This window comes from Cynocephalus volans, chromosome 1, assembly GCF_027409185.1.
Source record: "Cynocephalus volans isolate mCynVol1 chromosome 1, mCynVol1.pri, whole genome shotgun sequence".
In the NCBI taxonomy this organism is placed as follows: Eukaryota; Metazoa; Chordata; class Mammalia; order Dermoptera; family Cynocephalidae; genus Cynocephalus; species Cynocephalus volans.
Window position 1 is genome coordinate 168686399 of NC_084460.1, and position 26398 is coordinate 168712796.

Consider the following 26398-nt stretch of genomic DNA (forward strand, 5'->3'; position numbering starts at 1 on the left):
ATGAGTGTGACTGAACTAATGCTGTTATAAAATCTGTGCATAACCCCACTTGTTATATACGTGTTAGGACAGTCAAATTAGCCACAATAAATTATTTTACCTTAATTTGTGACTAGTAATTTTCTGTTGGTTCTCATAAAATTTGTCAGGCAAGTTATCTTATTTGAATTTACAATGCTGGTGTCTTTTTCAGTTTCTCATTATTTTTTCACCAGGCTGACTCCAAGTACATCTTGACTCCTCCTTCCAGTCTAGTCTTTCCCTAACCCGTGTTCCAAATGACTCTTGAGTGACATTTTAAAAATTTAAATAGAGACCTATCCTTCTGCTCAAAATTCTCAGTCACAGCACTCTACCTTCCCACCTTCCATGCAGACACACCTTCGCCTGCCTGCTGTCCTCACACGTCCTTGCCCAACTGCCACACAGCTCTCTGTATCAGAGGTTGAATTATAGTTTGGCGATATTGTTTCCTTTCCCTCAAAACCATGCATTTTGTGTTGATTCCTCTGCTTTTGATAATCCCCAGGGTTACTGCAAATCACCCCCAATCAAGGCATGGTTTCATCAATGAGAATATAAATAACACCTTCAACTTTTTCCTCCTACATTTAGGCACACCTTCCTTCATTTATTCATAAAACACCTCTCTAAGTGTTTCAGCCAGTCTCTTACTTTTTCCGTCCTTTTTCTCTCTCTCTTTTAAACACTTTTATTCTCTTAGTGTACTGTTGTTGATTTGCCAACCTCTCCCCTACATAGAGAGCACTTTGAGTGTAGGGACATTGGATTTTTGAAATAATAAATATGTATTCTCAGAATTGTTTTGAAGTTCAAATGTTATAATATAGGCAAAGTACTTAATACATCATAATTATATTTTATGAATTATTGATTATTATTGGTATTAGTACTTTTTAATGTAATCACAAATAGAAACCATTAGTTTAATCTATTTCTCTTTTATAGAATCTATACTTGTTCTGATTTTCTTTTCAAAAGAAGTATCAATTGTAATCAAATCACAAATTTGGTGTATGGTAAAGGTTAAATATACTCATGAATATTTTAGATGTATATGTAAAACATTTGCTAATAAAAATATAGTTTCTGCTTTATAATTATCTCAAATGCTGTTATTAAAAATAATATATTACAATACCATTATTAAGTGAATTTATATTATGCACCATTTAAATTCTAAATCCAATCGAGTAAAGATACTAAACCACCTGAGCTATAAAATTCACTTTTGATACTTTATTTAGATTTTCTCACAATCTCTTATTAAATACTCTAAAGAAATTATTTTACTGATTTTTATGAAGGTTTTAATTTATTTATCCAAAATGTATTTTGTTACATATAAATCATGTCATGTCATAATATCTGCATGCTAACTTAATTAACTTTAATGCACAATCACTGTATAATTCTTCTACTCATGATTTCTATATGGCTGTACCATATGGGGTGGGGCTATATTATTGCCTACTTGACTGCCAACATACCTTATTGTTTTACTCCTTTGTTGATCTGCCCTTTTTCAAACAATCTACTCACTTGCTTAACATTATAAACACCATATTAAAAATAAAATTAACCTACTGAGAAGAACCCCAGGTTCTCCAGGTTAGAGGGATGTGATCCTCTTCACTCCATTGTGTTGAGTTTGTTTGCCTTGGAGTATTTCCAAGTAGACTAGGTATTACAGTTTTCTGGAACATTGCAAACTAAAGTTTCTGTGTGAGATCCTTATTTTTACAATATCCATAGAGAATTAGAGGAAACAAAAACAAAACAAAAAATTCTTGCACTTCAGTTGATCCCTGTTCTATTCAAAATATTATAAGCATCTTCGTTATAAGGCCATCTCCATATGAAGAACAGAATCAAAAGCAAGTATATTCATGAAACTAGAGGAAAATCAAATATTGAGACACAGGTCTATAGAATTGGATACTACAAACTATTCAAAATTGTTTCTAGGAAAAAAAATGCTCATTAAATCAGATAATTAATTGCAAGCTATTATCTTTCCTTGTAGGTATGTAATCCTTATAGGTTGATGTGTTAATAAGTTTACATTAATAAATGTTTATAAAATATGTACAAAATAAATTTGCATTAACTAAAAAATAGGATTGCAAACTAATAATAACAAAACAAATAAAGTTTTACATTTGTAAAATGTAGTACTGTTTCCAAAGCATTTGAACATCAGTATAAATAATGTATTTGGTCCTGAGGTTTCAAAATTTTGGCATGAAACTTTTAGATTTATGAATGTTGCTACTTCTTGTATAGGGAAAATGAGGATCAGAGGTTATATTACAATAAAGGGCAAATATCAAATGATAAATTCAGAATAACATCATATATTTTGATTACATGACAGTGTTCTTTTTATTAAAATGCAGTTTCTCTAGGTATCTGAAATGTGTGCAAATGAAGAAATATTGTATTGCATGTCTAGGTGAGCCAAGTCCTCCATCCATACACGGACAGCCGAGCAGTGGGAAGAGCTTCAAACTCAGCATCACCAAACAGGATGATGGAGGGGCCCCTATTTTGGAATACATCGTGAAATACAGAAGTGTAAGTACCTTGCTTAGTATCATTGTGTATCAGGTGTTTCCAAGTTACATTAAAGGTTGCCCTGAGTTCATAGACAGATTGGGAGTGACAGTATATTCAATAACAGCAATGATAAATGCTAATTTTTCATTCCCGATTCATCATTATAAATTGTGAAGTAAGTTTGTTTCGTTTTTGGTGAAGTCTAAGCATAGATCATCAAAATAATCTCATCGCTTTCATCTTGTAATTTCTAAGTGTGAAATAGGACTTGTCAGTGTTTCAGAAATGAGATAACATTTTCCCTCTTTTCCTGACAAGTTTAAAGGGATATTTTTACCTCCCATTTCACTTGATATTAGTAACCTCAGAGTAAGCTCTTTGGTCAATCATACTTACTTTAGGTAGGAATATTAGCAAATCACATCCCCAAATAAATTACTTTAATCAAATAATCAGATTACTTTATCCTCAACATTTAACAAAGAATAGCCACACTGAACTTGAGGAAGAGGGAATATTTTCTTTAAGTTTGACTAGCACTAGGCAGTAATGTTCTTTGGATAGCTTAGAGCTGCGTAGAGACTTTTGATAAATGTAGGAAGTGAAGGACATCCACTGGTTGCAGAATGATGAAGAAAGTTCCATGGACTTTGCCTCCTTCCACTCTTTTTCAGCTGAAAATGATGCCAAAGTGTTGAAAATAATTTCTCCTAAAAACTTTTCCATAAATACCATTGAGTATTTGTGTCTACTATAGAATATATTAAAAATGAAGCACAATTTTAAATTAAATTTTGCAAGATTTATTTACTGGTGTTTATGATTGTCCCTATAATGCAATGTGAATTTTATATTTATGTTGACTGAATATTCAGTAATGCTATCCAAGTTAATTATATTTTAGCAGATAATGTTTAAATGATTATTCCTTGGTAGAGGATAAACGTTTAATATTTTTGCACAAATCCACAATTTTATACATTATTGCTACTTCTAAACTCAAACATCTAAGTTTTGGGGAGTAATAAAAAAGAGAATTTAATTTAAGTAGCATACTTTAATAATTAATTTTAAACATCTATTCAATCTTTTAAATAAATACCACATGTTCTCACTTATTTGTGGGAGCTAAAAATAAATAAATAAATAAATATACAAACAAACAAGGGGGGTAGAAGACACAACAATCACAATTCCTTGAAATTGTTAAGACAAGTGAACAGCTATGATGTAGTGGGTGGAGGAGGGGAGATAGGAAGGGGAGAAGTGGAACGGGTAAAAGCACATGAAAATCAACTACAATGTATATGGAGAAGTGAAAAGAAAAAATAGATAATAACAAAAATTAAACAAAACAAAGATAAAAAATAAAATAAACTTTATCTGAAAAATAAATAAATAAATAAATAAATAATAATAAGTAAGTAAGTAAGTAAGTAAATAAATAAATAAATAAATAAAATTAAGATTAATTATCCCTTCAGAGGACACCTCTATGTCCCAGGTTCACACTGGCCACAACGAATAGCTGTCTGTGTCTTTTGAATACTTTGCTATGGAGGTTTCATGCCTGTACCCTAAGACAATTCTGAAAGGTTCATTGGTCTCTGTGACTCTAACAGTGCAATGCTACTCAAGCCAGAAGTGTTGGCCACTCTCATTTGCCCATCTGGAAACTGTATGGAAGGGAGAGGGTCTCTCTGTAAGGGACATAAGCCTGAACCCAATTCATGAATTGGCCTGGGAGAACAGGTCCTCCATGCAGATTGTAGCTCAAAATTATGCCCAGAATAAATTAAGGTACGAAATGCAGGTGGATAGTAACAAATTGGAAGGAATGCCAATAAAATCTCATAGGAACACTAAAATGCAATCACTGGTTGTGAGAATATGTCATATATTTTTATGTGTATAATTTTTACTTAAAACTAAAAACTATACTTGTTCTTTCTAAAGAGTTGATATTTGAAAATAACACAAATGCTATATTCAGTTCAACCTGATTTATTGATTTCAATTGGCGATAGCAAATATTTATTTCCTATTATATCTTTTCTTCATCTCTTTTATCAGTGGCTTTTATTACCAAAGCATGTATATTTTAGGAATGTTGTGACTTTTTCAGTAGCATTTCTATTTCCAGTTATCCAAAAGTGAAGTTTAGAAATGAATAAGAACATAACTGCCCCAAGTATTTAATACAAATTCAAGAAATAACATTACAAATGTACTCAAAAGCCTATCAATATCTTATTTCAAGAAAGTGGTCTATAACTTTTGCATAGATTTTACTCATTAAATCAATGTAGACTGTTTACTTGTTAAAATGTACTTTTGCATTGCAGGTAACAGAAAACATGACTGAACAGTATTAAACCAAGAAGACTTATCTTTTTTTTTTTTTTTTTCCTCACATTAAACAAATTTATGTGTTAGATAATCCAGGGTTAGGGTAGCATCTCAACAGTACAATCAGGAATCCAAATTATTTTTATTTACTTTATTTTATCCTTAACATGTTGGCTTTTATCCTACATACATTGTAGATTATGTCTTCCTAAGAATTAGGATTCACATCTATATTCAGAATGGGAAGAGAGCCAAAGGAACAAAAATGGCAATAAGCTATTTCATCTGAATCTGTCTTCTTTTCAGCAATACAGTAAATCTTTTCATGAAGCCACACCAAGGGAAATTAAAATTATGCCTGATTAGATGGAAATATATCTAATGAACTCCCTCAATAAAAAGTGGTTAACGTGAGGATTTGAGTCCACTAAACAATTGTGTCTGCCAGGAATTGTTAATGAAATTATTTTTATTATCTTGGTAGCTACTTTGTGTATCTAAAGAAGCACAATACTGATATTTTGGGTAGTGTAATACTGAGTTATACAGAACTCAACCACCCAATGCATTGGCCCCCATTCAATATATTGCTAATAGTGGACTAGTCATCGTGAAACCAAAAAATGTTACATCGATTAGCACTAAAGCTGCTTGGAGCCAATTAGATTCACAAAACAGAAATCATGATATTTTAGATATTCAGGAAGATACATATAAAGAGAGTTAATTTTAAAATGTAAATTGCTGTTTAAAGAATGGACTTCAAATTTATTTTGATTTCTTTAAATGTGAATTAGAATTAATCTTTTTTGATAAATTATGTTTGAAACACATATGGATACAAGTAAGTAAAGTTTTAAACATAATGGGATTAGTAACATAGGATAGATTCAAGTTTACATAACACTTATCAATAAATCTTACCTTTGCACGTAGTTTATATGGCTTAAGTGATATGGTTCAATCTTAGATTAAAATAATAAAAAATAATTGATTGAATAAATCCAGACATAGCTATAATTGACTGATAATCAATTACTTGTTACCTGTCTCGGAGCTACTAGCATTTTAACAGAGAATACTGTTTTAAGAATAGAATTTTAGGCACTTGTGGCAAGTTTTATAAAAGCAATTGATCAATACACTTTGTATTACAGGAGAGGTATTGCTCACTCTTGGAGACTTATTATTTTATAATTAATCAAATATGAAGTGTTACTTTTTTCATATTTTTTGAAGGACAAAATGAAATTTAGAGAATTTGGGTGACTCGGTGAGGAAGGAGAGCAGGCATCAGAATGCAAGACTTTACAGTCTAAACACAATTTGCAGCAGTAGTAACCAAATAAGAATCTGCCTGTGGAGATTGTATCTATCCCTCAACCACTACCCCATCTCGCCTCAACTACCCAGCTCATGTGCCTCCAAATACAGCCATTTTGGCACACTTTCTCTCCACCCTGCCATATAATTGGATGCTTTTCATGTCAATACATTAAAGTACTCTACATATCCCAATTTTCTTTTTTCTCTCCCTTCATTTCCTCCTTCATCCTGTCCACATCATGCCCAGAAGATCCAATTGGAGATACCATGATTAAATAAAAAGTTATGTTAATGTGATGAAACAATAACCCGTCTTGGAAAGTAATCATTTTCTCCCCATTTTCTTTCTCCACATGTAAAAATGTGCATTTTCAAGAACATTTGGTATCATTTGCCTTGATATTCTGTACTCATTTTGAAATAATAACCACTTCTAAAAGGTTCTTGATCATCTGTTCTCTTTGTATGATTCCAAACCACTTCATCTATGAGTTTCTCAAGCTGCACGAATTCCACAGTGGAGTAAAGTGCAACTGAATAACTTGAAAAATGACTTAGACATGTGTGATGCATTTTTAATTAAATAATCTCTATGGAAAAAAGTACATAGGAGAATCTGGAGACTCCTAAAATTTTCAATTGATTTATTTGGCCTCACCTTTCAACTCCACTGTGCACAGGACTATCTGTTTTATAGTCTGGGGACAAAATAATTGAGCCAATATATTCCTTATGTGACTGTTGATTTCTAGCACACACTGAATCTAAGCATTTAATTTGGGTTTTACTGGGAAGGACAAGACTAACCATATTCTAATATAGAAAGAGTACAACTTTCTGCAGATTATGAACCAGCAAGCACATGTTATCCTGTGTTATCTTGTAATGAGCACATGGCTTTGTTCACTCACCCTATAAGAAACAATTTATTAGAATAGAACTACAGTAGTAAAAGCAGAATTAGATGTCTCTATGGACCCTTCATGAAAGTTAGCATCTCTAACAATAAGTCAGTAAGATTAAACCATGTATTTGGAGAATAAAGACAACCATACTAATCTCATAAAGTGAAAAAAGTCGAGAAGTTATTTTGAGTACAGAATATTTTATGTCTACTTTGTACTTGTAGAGTCAATACTACTGCATATAATTTAATAAATAGTTTTTTACATGCTTCCATGTGTTTTTTACTAGTTTCTCTCTAATTTGATGATAGCTGTGGATTATAATTATCAATTAGTGTTGGCAATTAAATGTTTCCTGAGCTAGGAAGGGCTAAAGAAAATTGGTAGCTTAAAATCAATTGTGAGGAAGGTACTTTAGGGACTAGCAACAGTGCTTATAGCATACGTTTGTAAATCTTAATTGACCTTCTTAAGCAATTTGGAGTCCAGGAGGTTGTATAATATCTCAATTGCCATCAGAAAAGAAAAGGTAATTTTGAAAAGGGCATTAAGATAATATATAGATGAAATTGAGCTTTAAATGTTGAGAAAGCTTATTTTCCAGTTAATTATGTTTAAATATATATATTGACATTTATTTAAAACCATCAGTTTAAGTTTTGAAATATTTCCATAAAATATATAACCATGGACGTTAAAGAGTATGAAGCTTTTTGGTGATTTTTCTTTGCTGTGAGTGAAAAGCATGAGTTTTATTCATCTTGTATTGATAGTGTAAAACAGACTGTTGTCTGAAAAAACAAATGCAGCAATGAATCAATGAATAAACTAGCTCATGCTGTGCAATTACAAGTAGTCCTATAAATAGATTAATAAATATAACAAATAAGAAACACAAGGGGAAAAAAAACCTTGCACTGTGCAAATTTTTATGGGTGTGGGAACACAGAAGGTGAGGAATAGGAAAAATTAGATTTATTTTTCCTTAAGTATGTGGGTGATGAAGACGAGGAACAGATTATGTATAGTCCAATATACAAAGTTAACAAGGTTCAGGATATGGAACAAATGCAAATTGAATCAGTTATGATAATGGGAAAAAAGAGATTAGAATTTGTAACTATGCCTAAAACTTCTAAAATGTTGCTTTTCATATATCACTGGAATATCTTTTCTTTTTCAAATAGAATAGAATATAAATATTGTATAAATTATCCAGATTGCTGAATAATCTCTCCTGTATTCAGAGTAGCAAACTGAGTTTAAGAGAATTCTGGGGTCTTTTATAAGGTCATAGAAGTAATAAATAGCTGGACCACATTACCAGGAAATAAGAAGAGCTTTACATATTGTATTAGTTCATTTCTGTTGCTTATAACAAAATACGTGAAACTGGGTGATTTATAAAGAAAAACAAATTTATTGCTTATAGTTTCGGAGGCTGGGAGGTCCAAAGTCCATCTGGTGGTGGTGACAGCAATCAAGGGGTCTCACATGGCAAGATGGTGGAAGCAGAGAGAGAGAGAAAGACAGATTCCCCTCTTCTTTTAAAGCCCTCCGAACCATGCCCTTGACCACCATTTTTAATCCATTCACTACTGCACGGTCCTACAATCCAATCACCTCTTCAAGGCTCCACCTTTCAATTATCATAATAGGATTTCCCACCCTCTTAACAGTCACAGTGGGGGCCAAGTTTCTAGTACATAAAACTTGCAAGACATAATTCAAGCTTCAATGAGTTTTGGGAGGTTATAATTCAATCCATTGTACATGATACAAAAAATCTTAAATCACAGAACACAGAAGTCAGAAAAACCTAAAATTCATCTAGTTAGTATGAACTCACCATGCTTATCACCTCTGTTGTCCTCTTATCTTATAATTATCCAATTTTTATTTAAGATGATGTTGGCCATACATTCCATGGAACCTCAGAAAGAAAGTTAGTGGGCTATTTCTTGTTATGAATAAAAGCAATCAAGGTTTCTGACCCCTTTCACCTTTCCTCCAGTCTCCTGCCTATATAGATGATAGCAAATATTTCCCCATATGCTGATATGATGACTTTAGAATTAAGAAGTTCTCTTAATTGTCCCATGGCCCTGCTATCTATTTTCTGACAAAAAAAAAAAAAGATTCCTTAAGAGAAGCTATACCAAAGCAAAATGTCCATTTTTTTTTCCAGTAGCTGCCCTTCAACATTTAATTGGCTTTTTAATAATAACCCTATTCAGCAAATCATCTCCTTAAATTACCTAAGGGAACACTTTACAACTAGATTATCTTAAATCGTTCCCTAGGTGTTTAAATTCTGTAAATTAGGCACTCTACAAACTCATAATTGAGATTTTGATGCCTAGGGGAGTATTTAGTAACACCCACTTTAATTTTTTTCTTATTCCCTAGGAATAGCAATTAGGGGATTAAAATGCCTTCTTGTCTGATGCTGAATGTAAAATGAAATTGATTTATATTAGGAAAATATTAGAACTCCCTTTGGTTCCTTATGCCATCAGCTCAACTATCTAAAATGATGGAGGGACTTCTAATTTATCTGTCAAGAATGACAACAATTAAGAATTAAATAATTGTTAACTCAGAAGAGACTATATGTATGTCTTGTGCTTGTCAGTGTTTTGCTGCAAATACTACTCAATTACCAGATATGTTATTTTTGGAAGATTACCTGAAGGACATGAAGTCTATCCATCCTTTTGAAGAATAAAGTTTATCCTGGAGATAATCCAGATCTCAATTGTTGGCTTATTTTCTGTCTCTTTCACCCACATCTCCACTCAGATTTGTAGCAAAATTTAACAAAAATACTCACTCACACCAATCACTTTGTAGTTACATAGAACATACTAAAAAATCGGGGTGATTCAAGGGCCCCAGGGAATGCAACTCTACTGCCTTATGTAGCCCTTGACCTCATATAACCCTTCAGTCTCCCTGCTCCCAGACTTTCCTTCCCGCACATGTGTGTATACACAGTATATAACATGTAAAATATGTTATGCATATGTGTGTATTCAATACATAACATAAAAATATATGTTGTGTTTGTGTAGTGTATGTATATGTCATATATCATCTAAAATTACTTTTGGATTGACATTTTTTCAGGTTTTTATTTATTTATTTATTTATTTATTTATTTTTTGAACACCTGTGAAGTGTTTTTAAACTTATGTGAAATGATTAGCCTACAGTGTCATTTTACATCTCCCAGTGGTTGTGCATTTTTCTGAGGTTTAAAATCATTGTTTGTTTTTGAATCTCAAGCTCTGTGAAGGACTCATACCTTCTCTTTCTGCATTAGGTTAGGACAAATGTAAAGAAACACTGCACTGGAGTTTATTATTTCCAGTAAGTGTGATATGACTTCCCCAGAGGAGAACTACCTGTCCCCTGGACTCTATTAGGTCTCTCGGTTACATGCCCCATTGCACCCTCTCGTTCTTCATGTCTTCCTTCTGGGCTGGCTTGTCAGCACCGAGGTGAAGGTATCGCTGTCTTGTTCAATATCATGTCCGTAGTTCCTAGCACAGCCTCACCACCCAATAAACACTAACTGAATAACTGATGAAACTGTGGGTGAAGAAAGAGGGTGCTGGGGAAACCATGTTTGCTTAGCATAGCTGTCCTAAGCTTTTCAAAAGCATGCCTAAGTTGGCTTAACTTTGCTAGTGAGTTAGTGACTTAAAGAAGATCCAACTTCTCTGGCCTGAACTGTTGACATTCCTGATGGCTTTTCCAGTACACCTCATAATACCTTAAATAAAACTGGGAAACAGGCCACTTTGACAATGTATCCACTTAAAGTTTCAAAAGGCAAGGCAAGTGCCTCTTGTTTATGTGATAAAACTTTAACTGCTTGTCCATTCAAAACCTTGGCTTCATTAGGGTGAGAATATTTTCAGTTTTAGAGGAAATAACAGAACAGGATGACGTTTTTCCTTTGTAGTGAAAGTTCTACATCACCACCAAATAATTCGGTAGAAGAGAACGATAGCATAGTATCAAAGCCAGAATAACTTCTTAACTCCTGATGGACACTTCCTGCTTGTAGGGCTGCCAGTTTAACATAATCATGACTTTAATGTCCACAATTTGATTTTAAAAAATAAATCCTTAGTTATCATGATAAACTCAGTAAACATTGGTATTCTTTATAGTCAAGGAAACACAGTAAAATTTTGGCTCAATATAAAGTAATATGGGGCTGAGCTATGAGGTTACAAAAGATCTGTCTATGGCTATAGCCAGGCTATAATTTATTTTTATTATACTCTGGGAAAGTGAGATTTTCAACTGTGGTGATAGATTATTAGATACATGATTCCAAAGAAAATGTTTTATTTCTACATAGGCATTATAGAAATAGTTGTCTCCTTAGGAAATATTCTGAACTGACAGTTTTTGAATTCAACATGCCACCAAATCCTAATATCAATAAAGGTAAACAAAACTATATTCTTTCCCAGGCTGAACATAAATATATTATATTTTTATAACCTCTATATATTTTTCCTTAATAAGAAAAACCAAATTTTACAGTAATATTATATGTAATAGTTGTCTACTAATTATAGCTGTTATTTTTAAGTGATTATGCTTTCTAAGTCCCTGCAATACACAATTTACTTGATTTTCATTATTACTCCCTCAAGAAAGGTGGCAGAAGCAGGTGCTACCATCATTTCTGTTATAGAGAGGAGGGAAGCAGAACAGAAAGGTTAAGAAACTTACCCACATTTAAGTATTTAACATATAGTACAACCCAATGATCACATCATTTGGGATAATTTAATTAATAAAGTGATATCAATTTATTTTCTATGTTAATCGTAGTGCCCATAGTACATTTTTCAGATAAAGTTCAATTCAAATATATGGTTCAAAATAAAATCAGAGTAATAGTAGAAAAAATATATAGTAGAATGTTTGAAAATAAGATAACATCCTTTTCTTTTCCTATGCTAATGACTTAACAGATAATAATTTTTTCTTGTATATTGTTTTACTGAGTCATAAAACATCTTAGTAATAAAAAAATACCAGTAGTAATATAAATCTATAAGTAATATCCAGACTTTATTTCAAAGGCGCTTTATCTTTTTCCCCTTAACAAACCGTTAACAATTGCATCTGGCCTTTATTTTAATAGACACATTAGGATTTTTCTGTATATTGTGTTTCAGTTTTCCTGTTCACATGATTATTAATAATCAATAAAGTGGCCCAAAACCAATCTGATATATGTGAAATTAAAAAAAAAAGTTAATTATGCCCCCCCAAAACTCATTGAAGCTTTAATTGTGTCCCCCAAGTTCTATGTATTAGAAACTTAGCACCACTCTGACTGTGAAGAGGGCAGGAAATCCTATTATGGTAATTTAATGGTAGAGCCTTGAAGAGGTGATTAGATTGTAGGACTGTGCAGTAGTGAGTGGATTAAAAATGGTGGTCAAGAGTGTGGTTCTGAGGGCTTTACAAGAAGAGAGAAGAGAGTCTGTCTCTCTCTCGCTTTGCTTTCTCTGCTTCCCCCATCTTGCAATGTGAGACCGCTGGGTCACTGTCAACACCACCTGATGGATTTTGGACTTCCCAGCCTCAGAAACTGTAAGTAATAAATTTCATTTTCTTTATAAATTACCCAATCCCAGGTACGTTGTTATAAGCAGCAAAAAACAGACTAATATATGTGAGTAAATTATTAACCACTGAATCATCTAGGATTAATTATAAAATCATCACCCTTTGGCTAATATAGACAACATTACATTGTATATAGAAAAATGTTAAATATAACAGTGACTTCATTGACATAGAAACTTTATTTATTTCTGTGCATAAGAAAATAGGATATTTTGATATTATTAAAACCACTTGTAACATTCCAATGTAAATTAAATTTTTAAAAAATTAAATCTCTATGGATATTTATAAAAAATATTTTTATCACCTTTACAGAAAGATAAGGAAGACCAATGGCTAGAGAAAAAAGTGCAGGGAAATAAAGACCACATTATTTTGGAGCATCTACAGTGGACAATGGGGTATGAAGTTCAAATTACAGCTGCCAATAGATTGGGATATTCTGAACCGACAGTGTATGAATTTAGCATGCCACCGAAGCCCAATATTATTAAAGGTAAGCAAAACTATATTCTTTGTCATGCTGAATATAAATATGATGTTGTCTTTTTATAACCCCTATAGATTTTTTCCTTAGAAATGAAAACTTAATGTTATAAACTGGAATGCAGATTCTAGGTTTTAATCATGATTACCATGACATGTCAAACTCAAGCTTTCTCAATTGCTCTTGCCATGGGGTATTGGTTAATTTGTAAATATCTTTGACACGTTTAGCAGTTGAAGTGGTGGGGGGAGGAGATGAGCAGAGGGAGAGGACAGAAGGTAAAAGCGACTGATGAAAGTTAACATGAAAAATTTCTGTTGAGAACAGAAGAAACTTTTCAAAGACAGCTTCTCTGTAAATCATGTGGGGGCAGGTGATCCAGTTCTGGTTGGATTTGGCTAAAGATAATGATGAGCCCAAACATGACTGACCAAGCAAGCTGATTTTGGAAACATAAAATTAATCACACAGTGGAGCAGAAACAGCCACAAATGTAACTCCATAAATAGCTACAGCTAGAGTTTCAAAGAGGCTCATTACATGGTAGGACACTCTACAGGTTTTCACAACACACTGGTGATTTGTTAGGTAACAGTGGTACATCATTGCATGTTAGTATGCTAGTAATATTATTAAAGTCCACACGAGTAATATTAATTTTTTTTTCAGATACGTGCTATAGAGGTAAAGATACAAGAATTTATTTTGGTTTAAAACCATGTTTAACTCTATTAATGAGCTGCCATATTGATCATATTTTAATACTGATTTTCCCTTAAGTATTACCTTTAACATTTAAATTTTGTACAGATCTGTTCTATATATATACAGAGAGAGATGAGAGCAGCTTATTATTTCATAAAACTATGATTATTTAAGTCATTATAATAGAGTGTTTGGATCATAATATTTTTGTAATTGGAAAAGAAATAAAATTAGTTCATGTAGTAATGTTACTTAACCCTCTTGTAATTTCAGATTGATATTAATCTCATTTATTATGATTTTGCTATATCATACATCAGTTTTATTTTAATTGAAAATAGTTTTATACAATTAATCTTTCAATTAAAAAGTAATTACTATTGGTTATAAGGTTTAAAAGAAATTGACATTGTGGCTTTGTATTGCTAATGTTAATTAATAAATGCTACCAATTATAATTTGGAATTAGGAAGTTGGGAGACTCTAGAAATAATATGGGTATGTTGTATTATAATGGCATTTTATTTTTAATTTACAAACTACTTCTGCATTTATTATCTCATTTTATTCTTAATCTTGTTTAGACAAGGAATAGTTATCCTCATTTTACAAATATTATTTTAAGAGGTTAAATGATCCACTCAAGATCAGAGGTACTTTAAGTAATATGAAAAATCTGATGCTTTTATGAGACCATGCACCTAGATAAGAACAGTTTGAATATGCTACCAAGTTTATTGCCCCTGTGAGTTTGAAACATCAATACATATTATAACCCTACAGTAATAATGTATTATGTTTGTAGTAATTAAACTTCATGCAGTTATCAGGAACATAATATAAATATGATTCTCAAACTGAATTTGAGTCTCCAAAGGAGAATAACAACAGTATATTCCATCCTCCTAAATGTTTAATTAAGTTCATCTATTTTGAATAAATAATGTATTTATCTTAATAAGAGAAAAAATAATATTCCATAAAGTAGAAGGCTCTATTTTAATAACATTTTATGATAAAACATAAAATGTAAAAAATAAATAAATTTCAGGCAGTATAGTTATGGTTATAAGCTTCCAGAGTCTCTGCTATTTTTATAAGAAATTGTTAGTAACAAAAACCAACAATAGGTATGGACAAAAGGTTAAAAAAAATAAAGCCAGAATATATATAAAAGTACAATACCCAAGACATGCTGTGGTGCATTTACTCTAAAAACCTTTTTTTTGTTTGTTTAAATATCTGAGAGCTTATGGGTAAGACCTGGAAGGAAAAACCGAATTCTGGTTTATATTCCCAGATTTGCTCTTGTCACAGAACCTCTCTTGATATCCATTTTATTATCACTGAAGGTAGTTTCTAATAGTTCTGCAATATTAAGATCTATTCATTTATTCATTCAAGAGTTATTTATTGGGATCTTGCTTTTTGACAATTACTGAGATAAGTAAAAAAGATTTATCTGTGAAAAGTATGGAACTAGCCCCTGCCTACCAAAGCTTCGCAATCTGCTAGAAAAGACAGACATTCAACACAACTTAGAATAACCAATAAATAATTACAACTAAGAGAGGTTTCCCTTAGAAAGTGATTTTCCAAGGGAAACTTGCAGAATGAACTTTCTGGGGAAAGTGTGTTACACGGAGAAAGTCTGATGCACGTGCACATTTGCAGAACTGGTTGGTAGAGAAATTAGGTCGGAATGGGCTGAGGTTTATATGTGAAGTTAGGAGGTTTAGAATTGATGTTTATTTATTTATTTATATATTTATTTATTTATTTATTTAGTCTTTTTTTTGTGACCGGCCGCACCGCGCCCAGCCAGTGAGCGCACCGGCCATCCCTATATAGGATCCGAACCCACAGCGAGTAGCGCTCCCAGCGCCGCACTCTCCCGAGTGAGCCACGGGGTTGGCCCAGAATTGATGTTTATTTAAAACTTTCGAGAAGCTTTTGAGTAAAGGTAGAAACAAACAAAAAAGCTAGTGTTAGAAGGACTTTTATGATGAAAAAGGCTAGAGTGTGTTTTTTACCTGATGACACAGACCAAGTAGTCATGGAGAAATCACACTGACATACAGACAAAGCTATCTAAGAAAAAGCTATAGGAGATGGATTTCATCCTCTCTAAAATGTGCATCTGGAAGAAGGAAAAAAGAAAATATTTAATTTACTGTGACTGAATCCATTGATTGCTTAGGCCTCATGGAAAGCCACATCAAAGACATGCCCATATATACTGAGAATTTTTTTGATTTAGACCTAGGTTTTTTGAGGCAACTTTAAAGCCTGTGATGATGGAAAATTTGGGAGCCTTTAAACCCACAAAATCCTATACAGTTATCATTACGTATTTGCAAAATATGAAAGAATGATCTTCATATGCTTTCATCACAACTACTCATATAATTACATAATTTATTTTTTCCATTATTAAATAAAATATAAATCTAAACTCATATCTGAAATAAGTTATCTATAATAAACTAGCATATCTTAAGTCTTTTTGTTTATGTTGGAAAAAATATGGAGTTTACAGGTTAATTTGGTTTTAATTTATTTTTTATAGCATGAATTGTAGACTACCCAAATAAATTTTACAGATTTTTGAATTAAACACCCATCTTTTAAGTGCATTACAAAATTTTTAACGTATTGTAAACACTAGACTAAATTAAAGTATATTTATTTGTTGGACTAAAGCATTATTTTTTGACAATCTGCTCACCTTACATTCATATACAATATATTTTATTGATAATAATAATTTCTCTACTTATGTATCTTAGTGGATACTATATTTCTCCATAGCTTATGATTCTAATTTTTAAAAGACTTTTGTAGTTATTAGCATTTTCATTTTTACTTATTAAAGATGTGCTTATCTTGAAAGATGTTTCTCTCGATTTATATAGAAATAGAGTATGCAAAATCAATCATTTTTCCTTCTAGGATATTTTTACAGCATAATTTCATCTTATTTTATTTTTTAACTCATGAAAATATTGGGTAGTTATAGTGAATTAATTGTAAAAATAATTACAAAACCATCTACCACCTCTACCAGAGGCTGATAAAATGAGATTTATTGACTTATTCTATAATAACTAAAATACTACTAAATTGCTAGATTGCATATATTCTAGTGTTTTAAAAAGTCTTTGGAGATAAAACAATTTGTTTTAAAAAACATTTTCCACCATTTCTTCTGGCTTATAACATGTTTGATATTGTTTGTATTTAACTAAAGAAAGACCTTCCTTATATCATTTTGTAATTGCTCCATTTTTCTCCTATTGTTACTATAAATTGAAGACATGTCTAATTTACCATTGTTTGTCAATATTATTTGATGACAAACAATTTTGTTCATATATCTTAACATCCAATGGTGAAACAATTTTATCGTCTGGAAACATGTAGTGTATATATGAGTTCTTCAAATTTGACTAGTTGAAAAGAAATGATATAAATGATATAAATCACCACTAAGAAATATATTGTGAAGAAATTTTAATTTGTATTTGCATAGGTTTTTAAGTTATACTTTTAATGAACTATAGAATAAAATTATTTGGGTTACCTTCATTTTAGACCCAAACAACACTTATATTCCCTTTAATCTCTGGATAACTAAACAGGAACAGAAAACACAACATTTAAGTGCATGATAAAGACAAAAAATATTTTCTTAAGACTAAATTAATGGTCATTTTAGAACACAAGTTAAAGAAATTCTAAAAAAAAAAAATATGGTGAAATGAAATTGAAATCCGATCTCCCAATCAACTGGGGATAATTTTTTTTAATTCACTGGAATTCTCAATCAAACCTAAATATTGATACTACACCCACAACAGTATTTCTTTGGTTTAGAACATAATGAAAAAGTCTATACATTATTTTCATAATTTTTGATTCTCAAAATTATTTTAAAAGAGGTACAGTGATATATGTCTATAGTGTGCTTATGGCCAGTTGAGTTAATGCTCCAAGCTTCTATTCTTATTGCATATTTTTATTATGTGAATATGTAATTTTCATTTACATTTTTGATAGTTCATTTATTAATAAAATATAACTGATTTTATTAAATATGTGTTCTAAGAAATTATGGTAGAAAAAAATTATCATCAAACATTGGAGAGTATGATGAGCTCATATTTAAAATAGCACTGTGAAATAGCCAGTAGCACATGGAATGACTGGTGACTTTTCTCTTACAAGTTGTATTTTCAACTTATAAATGTAAGATGTTCACATTTAGAGAATCATGAATAGAACTAATGTCAGAGTACTGTAAATTAAACATCATTAAATATTGATCCTTATCTAATTTTTTAATATGTGAGAACTATTTAGAAATGTTTTATACAAGATTTTTGTCATTTTTTGTCTTGTATCAAAGTAATTTTTGTAGGTAACTGTTAATGGCTTTGCGTAAATCTTGCATTAATTCTTTTTTCTTTTTTTTTCCTACTGTCACTTTTTTCTTTTCTTTTATTTTCATATTTGTAACTTTGCTTTTTTTCCCCTTAATTATTTTATTCTTATTCTGTTTTCAAAAACAATTTTCATCATGCAGATAAATGCTGTGAAGCGAATAAAGGCGAGAGTGGAAGCCAGTCATGGCAGCTGAATGCTGCTGGGTTTTCTTTCATTATAGCCATAAGTTTGTCTTGTATGTTTTAATGTTGTTGTTATACGATATTTCCTTTCACGCCCTGCAAATTAAAAAATATAGTAACAATAAGGCTAATCAAAAATTATAATCAAAGATTTTCTAGGGTTCAATTAATTATGCATGTATTTTCACCCATGAACAACCAGTCTTTTTCCCCTTCCCCAAATTGTCAACCTTTTAAGTGGATGTATTTGTCAGAAAATCACTGAAGGAAATTTAATAAGGATTGTTTCTTTCAGCTATCAGTTCACTGCATAACATTCTCTATTCTGAAGTTATCTCTAATTTCTAAAGTTGACCTAATTAAATATCATGTCATTTGTACTTGGAATTTAAGCATTTGCTTAATTTAATCTTCTTTCATTTGATTATTTTGCAAATACAACTCTGTATTCATGGTCATACATTGTATAAATTGTAATTTTTTTATGTCGAATTATGCATCCCTTCTTTTGCTTTTTACTTGTTATATATAAATGTGATTCCAACTTTATGAACATTTCTAATATTTCATGGTGTTAACCATTTATATAAAACATAAGCATGACATTATACTAGATGTCTCTTTCTATTGTGCTGCCTTTTTTCACTTTATTGACCTAAAATGTCTTAAGGAACAAATGTGAAACAATTTCTTTTAAATTCGAACATCATTTAAACATTCTTCTCATTAAGTGAAAATATATCTCTGCAATTGTCCCCAAGGAAGTAATAAATTAAATTTGATCTGTCTAAAATGTAGCACCCAATTTACTGGATTCAGATTATGTTTTGAACTGGCATCAAGTCCTTGTGTTCTAACAACACAGATAATTATTTATTGCATTTTTCTGGACACCTGAGAATCAATGTCTTTGCAAAGATCAGAGACAGAAGTAAATATTTTAGCCACTACTTTCAGGAAGATGAAATTTATATGAGAAGCAGGTGTTACTAGATTCCAAAGTCAAAGGGAACCTCAATTTGAGGAAATAGCATGAGGAATGATTTTCATTTTTCAAATTTTCGGTCATTTTAAAATGAGAAAGGGGTGTTTGTGTTTTTCATTTGCAACCACATCCTAACAAGTGATCTTAATACTTATTCAGGGCAATTAGGAGGCAACCAGATTTACATATATGAATAAAAGTGACCATAACTTACATGATAAATCAAATAAATAAATTAATAATCTGGACTTTGAGATTTATTTATCAAAAGTAATCATTTTGTTGCACAAAAGTATTCTGTCTCTTTTTAAAGAAATATGTGTAGAATCCTCTCATGTGAGGTCTACGACTAGGCCTTTTCTTTAGTAGGTTTTCCTTTTAAGTTAACTTTTCCAAAATCTACTGTCCACAGTCTACAGTAAGAGACCTGTAGACTGCAGAAGTGACCCATCAGCAGATTAAACACATTTGTGCTTCCTTCATTTCTCTCCTTCCGAGACAAAGGGATTTCCCAATTCGTGCAGTATAGAAGTCTAACTGATTTATGGGAAAAGCTTTGTTTTTACAAATCATCATAGCCAATGTTCTGTTTATTAAATAACTAATTGTAATTACATATTATACTCCTTGATATGTGACACTGGAAAATATCTGTTGATTATTGATATGTAGATAGTATTGCGAAAGAAGGGAATTCTAGCAACACTTCCAGGAATGGTTTTTCCCATTCATTTTAACTTGACTGGATCTTCCCTATTAGTTATAAATATTTATACAAGAAAGGTGTGTGGAAATTATCTTGATTTAGGATCACAAAATATTTTTTTGGTGAACAGGGACTATGTCTTTAGTAAGTCAGCATAGTTGATTTAGTTTGAAGTTTTATATTCCATAACTCCAGGTCACCAACAGTAATGCAAAGAACACTTACGGTCAAGTTTATATAGAAAAAAGAAGTCTTATAGCAGCTTGGAAAAGAAACTAAAGTTAAAATTCTATTACCTTAGCAGAATTATTTACTTTTAAGGAGTTGTTCATTTAGATTTTTTGAACATCTAAGTGTGGGTCAAGTTTTTAACCCTGAAACTAATAATAACGTCATTTGGCCAAATGTCTATTCTTAGATAAACGTGTATTTTACAGATCTGAGATATCCATGAATTCATTAAAAAAAATTCTCAGACATCTTAAGAGAATAAACATTTTGCGGACTGGCCCATGGCCCACTTGGGAGAGTGTGGTGCTGATAGCACCAATGCCACAGGTTCGGATCCCGTATAGGGGTGGCCTGTTTGCTCACTTGGGAGAGCGTGTTGCTGTCTACACAAGTCAAGGGTTAAGATCCCCTTATCGGTCATCTTTATTAAAAAAAAAAAAAAAAAAAAAAAAAAAGAATAAACATTTTGCTTTGCTTTATTTCTATAAGAAATTGGAAAGCACAAAATGTAAACAATAAACCTATTGCATCTTAATAAATAAGACCTAGAAATTATAAATTTAGAATTAAAAAAAATCATATATTAAAGTATTGCTGAGTCATCTTTTTTATTAACTGAGTTTACTATTGTGATATGCAACCTTAAAATCTAACAGTTTACTTTCTTGATTTAATTAGCATCTGTCTATTGGCCTAAATAAACATGATTACTGGAAAGGAAGACATAAAAATTCAAACTTGCTTTAAGTATCCCCTAGTATCATCCAGTGGTTTTTTTCCATCTAATGGGTTTTTAAATAAAATTCTGTATCTGAGTATGTATAAATATGAATTTGTGTGTTAAGGTGATTGTAAGGTTTATCATTATATATAACCAGAAATGTGTGTTTGTCTATTAATGTGTATATCATATCTCTCAATATTAAAACATTTCAAAAGTTTGTTTTGACCATATTATAAAGTTATAGAGATCAAATGATTCATTTATGCATGACTGCCATTATCTGCATGTGGAATATCAGGATTAATTTTTTATGTAGAGCTGGATATCTCCTTTTTTCCCTTCCCAACCCTTTCCTAGTCTGTTTTCTTTCTTCCACTTATGATTCAATCTCACTGGTCTCTCTAGCCAATCAAAACTTTATAATTATTTATAACATCACTATAAGACCCTCAAATGCCATGTTTCAAATAAGCTAACTGAGTATGCCATTATCTTCAAAGTTTAAAAATTTTAAATATATATTCTAGACATTGGGTTAATATTTTATATATTTGTAACTTTGGTAATATATATAATAAAAACATACATAAACCAATAATTTCATTGCAAATAAATTTGGCTTTTCAAATATTCAGGATTTCTTCTTAAATTAATAAAGTTACAAGCATTTAGAATAGTGCACAAGTTATAAAACTTGAGTTGATTGGGAAACTATTATAATTTAATTCTAGTATTTTCTATATAAGAATGCCGAGTTATTATGTTTGATTTAAATAAAAACTAAAATAAGGAAAATTCCAAAGTAGTTTCAAACATGTAAAATTGGGTTTGTGATTACTTATTTATATTTAACAAAATATATTGTGCAAGAAAGTTATATGTGCATTTGGATCTGGATGAACTCTTTTAAATACATAAAAAGTATTCTAATTATTAATATGGTATACTTATGCTACAAATGGAGAAATTTTTTTTTTTAAATTACAGATAATTTTAGCAATTCAAAATGGATATTTATGTTGCCAATACAATAATAAAGTAGGTTTGGGTCTAGTTTTTAAGAATAAAGTTAGCCAATTTTGTGCATGATGATATTTTCAGTTTGTTGTAAATTAAGAAATATCCCCAATCATGTAAAATTAGTTTAAAATTTTCAAAATCGTTTTGGGTTGTGGTATTATCAGCATTAAGAGCTTTTAAATAAGTAATCAGTTATGACTATCGAAATTAAATATTATAATTTATAATTTTCTTTAGTGCATGTGTATTGTGATTCTACTCAGTGAATAAAAATAAAGGATGACAAAGGGCTAACCTAAATGTGTAATTTTATGTATTTTAGTTTAGTTCATATCTGTAAGGCTTAATGTAATATCTTTTAAATAATCTTTGAATAAGTCCAAATTGAGTGTGTTTCCTATCTTTTTAAAAAATATTTCCTTCTTTCCTTTCTAATTCTTTCTCTCACTTTCCCTCTGTCTCTCTCTTTTCCTCTTTTCTCTCTTCTTTTCTCTTTCTCTCTGTCGTTGTGTACTCTCTCTTCCCACCCACCCCCGCCCCAATTTCATTCTGGACGTAAATGAATAGGATGTATTTGTTCTATTCTCTTTTTGTTAATCATTGGTAAAGTTTAAAACCCTAGCAACTGCGGTATGGAAATATATCATTAAACCTTCAGCAAGTCTAATATACTGAATAGGTAGCTCAAATTTATATATTTCAAATGACTGGATATACAAATATTCTACAGATAACCTTTGAAGTGATCACAATGTAAATTAAAATTGGTGACAAGTCCATTTTCAAATCAGTCACATCATAAATAAAATAAAAGTATCAGTTAATTATTAATATTTGGTCATTAATCTTAATATTCAGAATATATTATCACAGTAAATTTTAGAAGTTAACTAAAGAAAAAAAAAACTTTCTAACATCTTATTAACATATCCTCTTCCAAATTACCATCAAAATTGGAATATTATTCTAGAATTAACTTTTTAAAATTTTTAAATACAAAATTGTATTGTCTCTGTTTACTTTATCATACTTAAAACTTGATAAACACATGAAGATTATACAAGTATATAAGCATAGCATAATCTCAATTTTTAACTCAGGCAAAAATTTCGTTCAGCGTAAATTCAGTATAAATCTAATCTAATTGTTCTGAAATAAGGCAAAGATAAGAGTGTAATATCAATGCTTTGTTTTGCAAATGTGTTTATTTTTTTTATCTTATCTAAGTTTATGGACCAGATGAAGATCTCTTGTAGTAATCCTTTATTCCACATGGCTAGTAGCAATTTCCAAGCCTAAAATATCTGTAAGTAAATGTTAAGAACAGAGTGAAATATTCTATAACACAATTTTAGTTAATATTTGGTAAACTAAAAAAAAAATCAAAGGAATGTAAAAGAGTGCATATGTTTCTAATAGTATATCTGAGATGGTCTGAATTGCATCTGATGCTCTTTATTGATAAGCTGTTAATTTATCTAATTTTTAAAATATGTTAATCCAAGTAGAATTAAATTTCATTTTAAGTGTGAACTAATCTACTGTTGGTTGTATAAAGTCTAGGTACACTGCAATTTTTTTTTAATTTGTGTATGTTCAAGTTAAATTCAGTTATTCATTATTCTATTTTAGATAATGAAAATATAAATTTACACATTGCAAATATTGTATAAAACTAAGATGCAGCATCATTTAAAAAATTATACTGGGTTAACTATTCTGTGTATGTACTAAATGGGCACTATGAAATAAATCTACTACGTAGTATTTTTTTTTTCTTTTCTCTAAAAGTAAGTAACTAAAACCTACTGTTTTAAATAACATCCACAGCTCATGAACTTTCAAGAATAATTTTATCTCACATCTTACCTTGATTTTATGTATAACACATCTATTTTAAAGTGGCTGTCTCTGATCATTTTAATTGCATTGGTTTTTATCATAGCTTATTTTATTGAAAAAACTATGTACATAGTATAAGTGTATTGTGTTCAGTATCATCTCTTATTTAAAACCCCCAACATAATATCCAGCACTATGTGTAATCCTATGCATGTGTTTCATAGTATATTAAATGTCATTTTATTTTCTGTACCTTTGTGTCTCCATTGTTGTAATAAAGAAAACTGAGGAAAAGTTTTGTTATATGTGTTTTCTTTATTACTGGTACAACCTTTTTTGTCCTTGTTGTGTGTTTTCATTTTTAACTTGATCAAATTTAATAACTCAGCAATTATTTATTTAGTCAGGTAATAAACATATTGAATGATTTCAATTTTTGAAAAACTAATACATCATCACAGACTCATAACAATTATCATGTTTTAAGAACAATTCAGAAATGATATCAAATATTTTACTTTTATAATACATTTGTTTTAGAGTTGTCTTAGAAATTTTAATAGTAGGAGGCCTAAATAATCAAATGATGTTTTAATGAAACACATGAACATAGTTAACAATTTCAATAATGTAAGAATTGTTGAGAAGTCTCTGTTGCTAGCAAAGGTTCGTAAAAGCTGACATAAATACTTAAAGTAATTTTACTTCAATTCCTTTGGTTCGTGCACTACTATAACTTATGACAGTTTGGGAACCATGAGAATACAGTTTTAGAAAATCATTAAGGTTCTGTGCTCATCCACTGGCATGGTATGAAACAAAAATAATGATTTAGAAATTTATCAATGATAATAATTACTACAAAAACAAGAGCAGCTTCTATTTTGAACACCACCGACATCAGGCACTGTGGGGAGTGCCTTAAGTACAATTCTTCATTCACTTCTCATAAAGTGTCTCTGAAGTAAGTGTCATTTCTACCATATTTTAGATGACAGTAGTTAGAAGTTGAATAATTTACATAGTGAGGAGTTACAAATTTGAACCCAGATTTCAACGTTCTTAAAAACATTATATTACTAGACCTGGGTTCAAGTGATTACTCTGTAATATGTAAATTATTTAATTAGTTTTTGTAGTTTAACAAAATCTATCTCTTGCATGGATGTGCATAGAAAACTCTTTCATGGACATGAATATAAACATATTTCTTTTAAACAAACAGAGTCAAGTGTTGCATAGCCAGATAAAAATGAAATAGTGCAGAAATTACGAAAGAGAAATGTTCATCTTCAAGATTTGGATTATTTTAGGGCATACTTAATCTTTCCTACTTCTCTACAAATGTTGCAATATGTTTGTATACATCTCAAAATGAAAATTGTAATACAGTATTTATATTTTACTGTGATTTGTACTTCTTTTAAGTGATGCAATAGTTATAGCATTACAAAATCTCAGTCTATAGATTAAATGGTCTTATGCCTTTGACCTAGTTCCTTTAATTTCTTCGTGATTGGCCCATGGAAAAAAATTATGTGGCAGAGGAAAGGCCATATATACACCACCACTGTTTCTTCCGCTAATCATGGTACATTTTTTTTTTATTAGTCAGTTGTTATCTTTCTTACTCAAACTTTTGCATATAGCTGCTTTCCCGTGACCAATGTAGATAAACACACACTGTGTTCATGGTTTTTAATGAATATCAAATTAAATTTGAATTACTTTCTGATTTTTCACATTTCCTGAAAACACCTTAAAAATTACTAATTTTATATTGGTAGAAATCAGTAATTTTCTATTAATATAAAATAATAAATTTGTTTACTATCTAGTAACTGTAAAATAGATATTTTCACCTCAATATCTTTTTTTTCATTTTAAGAAATCACTTAAATAGCTTTAACACTCATAATTCAGATAGTGGCTTTGTGCTTGCTTTTCTGATTTCTTAATACTACAAGGAAAAAAATAAAATGATTAAAAATAGAGGACATCATTTTTTTCTGTTTAAATATGGTTAAAATAAAAATATAAATTATCTCCTCAAATTGGAATTTCTGTTTTAAAGAATCCATGAACAGCATACTTTAGTTTGTTATTGTTTCTATATGATTTCACAAAAGCTGAATGTTACATGGAATATTAAATCCAAAACTACCTGAGACTCTTGAAAAATGACAGGACAAATACTCTGCTTCTCAATACTTGTTGTTGGAAAACATAAAAAATTGTATGGGATT

The 26398-nt window shown here is 30.6% G+C and overlaps 1 protein-coding gene across 1 annotated transcript in view; it reads left to right on the forward strand.

Annotated features, from left to right (window-relative positions):
• Positions 1-26398, forward strand: part of NCAM2 (neural cell adhesion molecule 2) — a 254884-nt gene that overhangs the window by 194133 nt on the left and 34353 nt on the right. Inside the window, 2 exon segments of the mRNA XM_063079012.1 lie at positions 2477-2598; positions 13140-13320. Of these exon segments, the coding sequence (XP_062935082.1) occupies positions 2477-2598; positions 13140-13320 (303 nt within the window).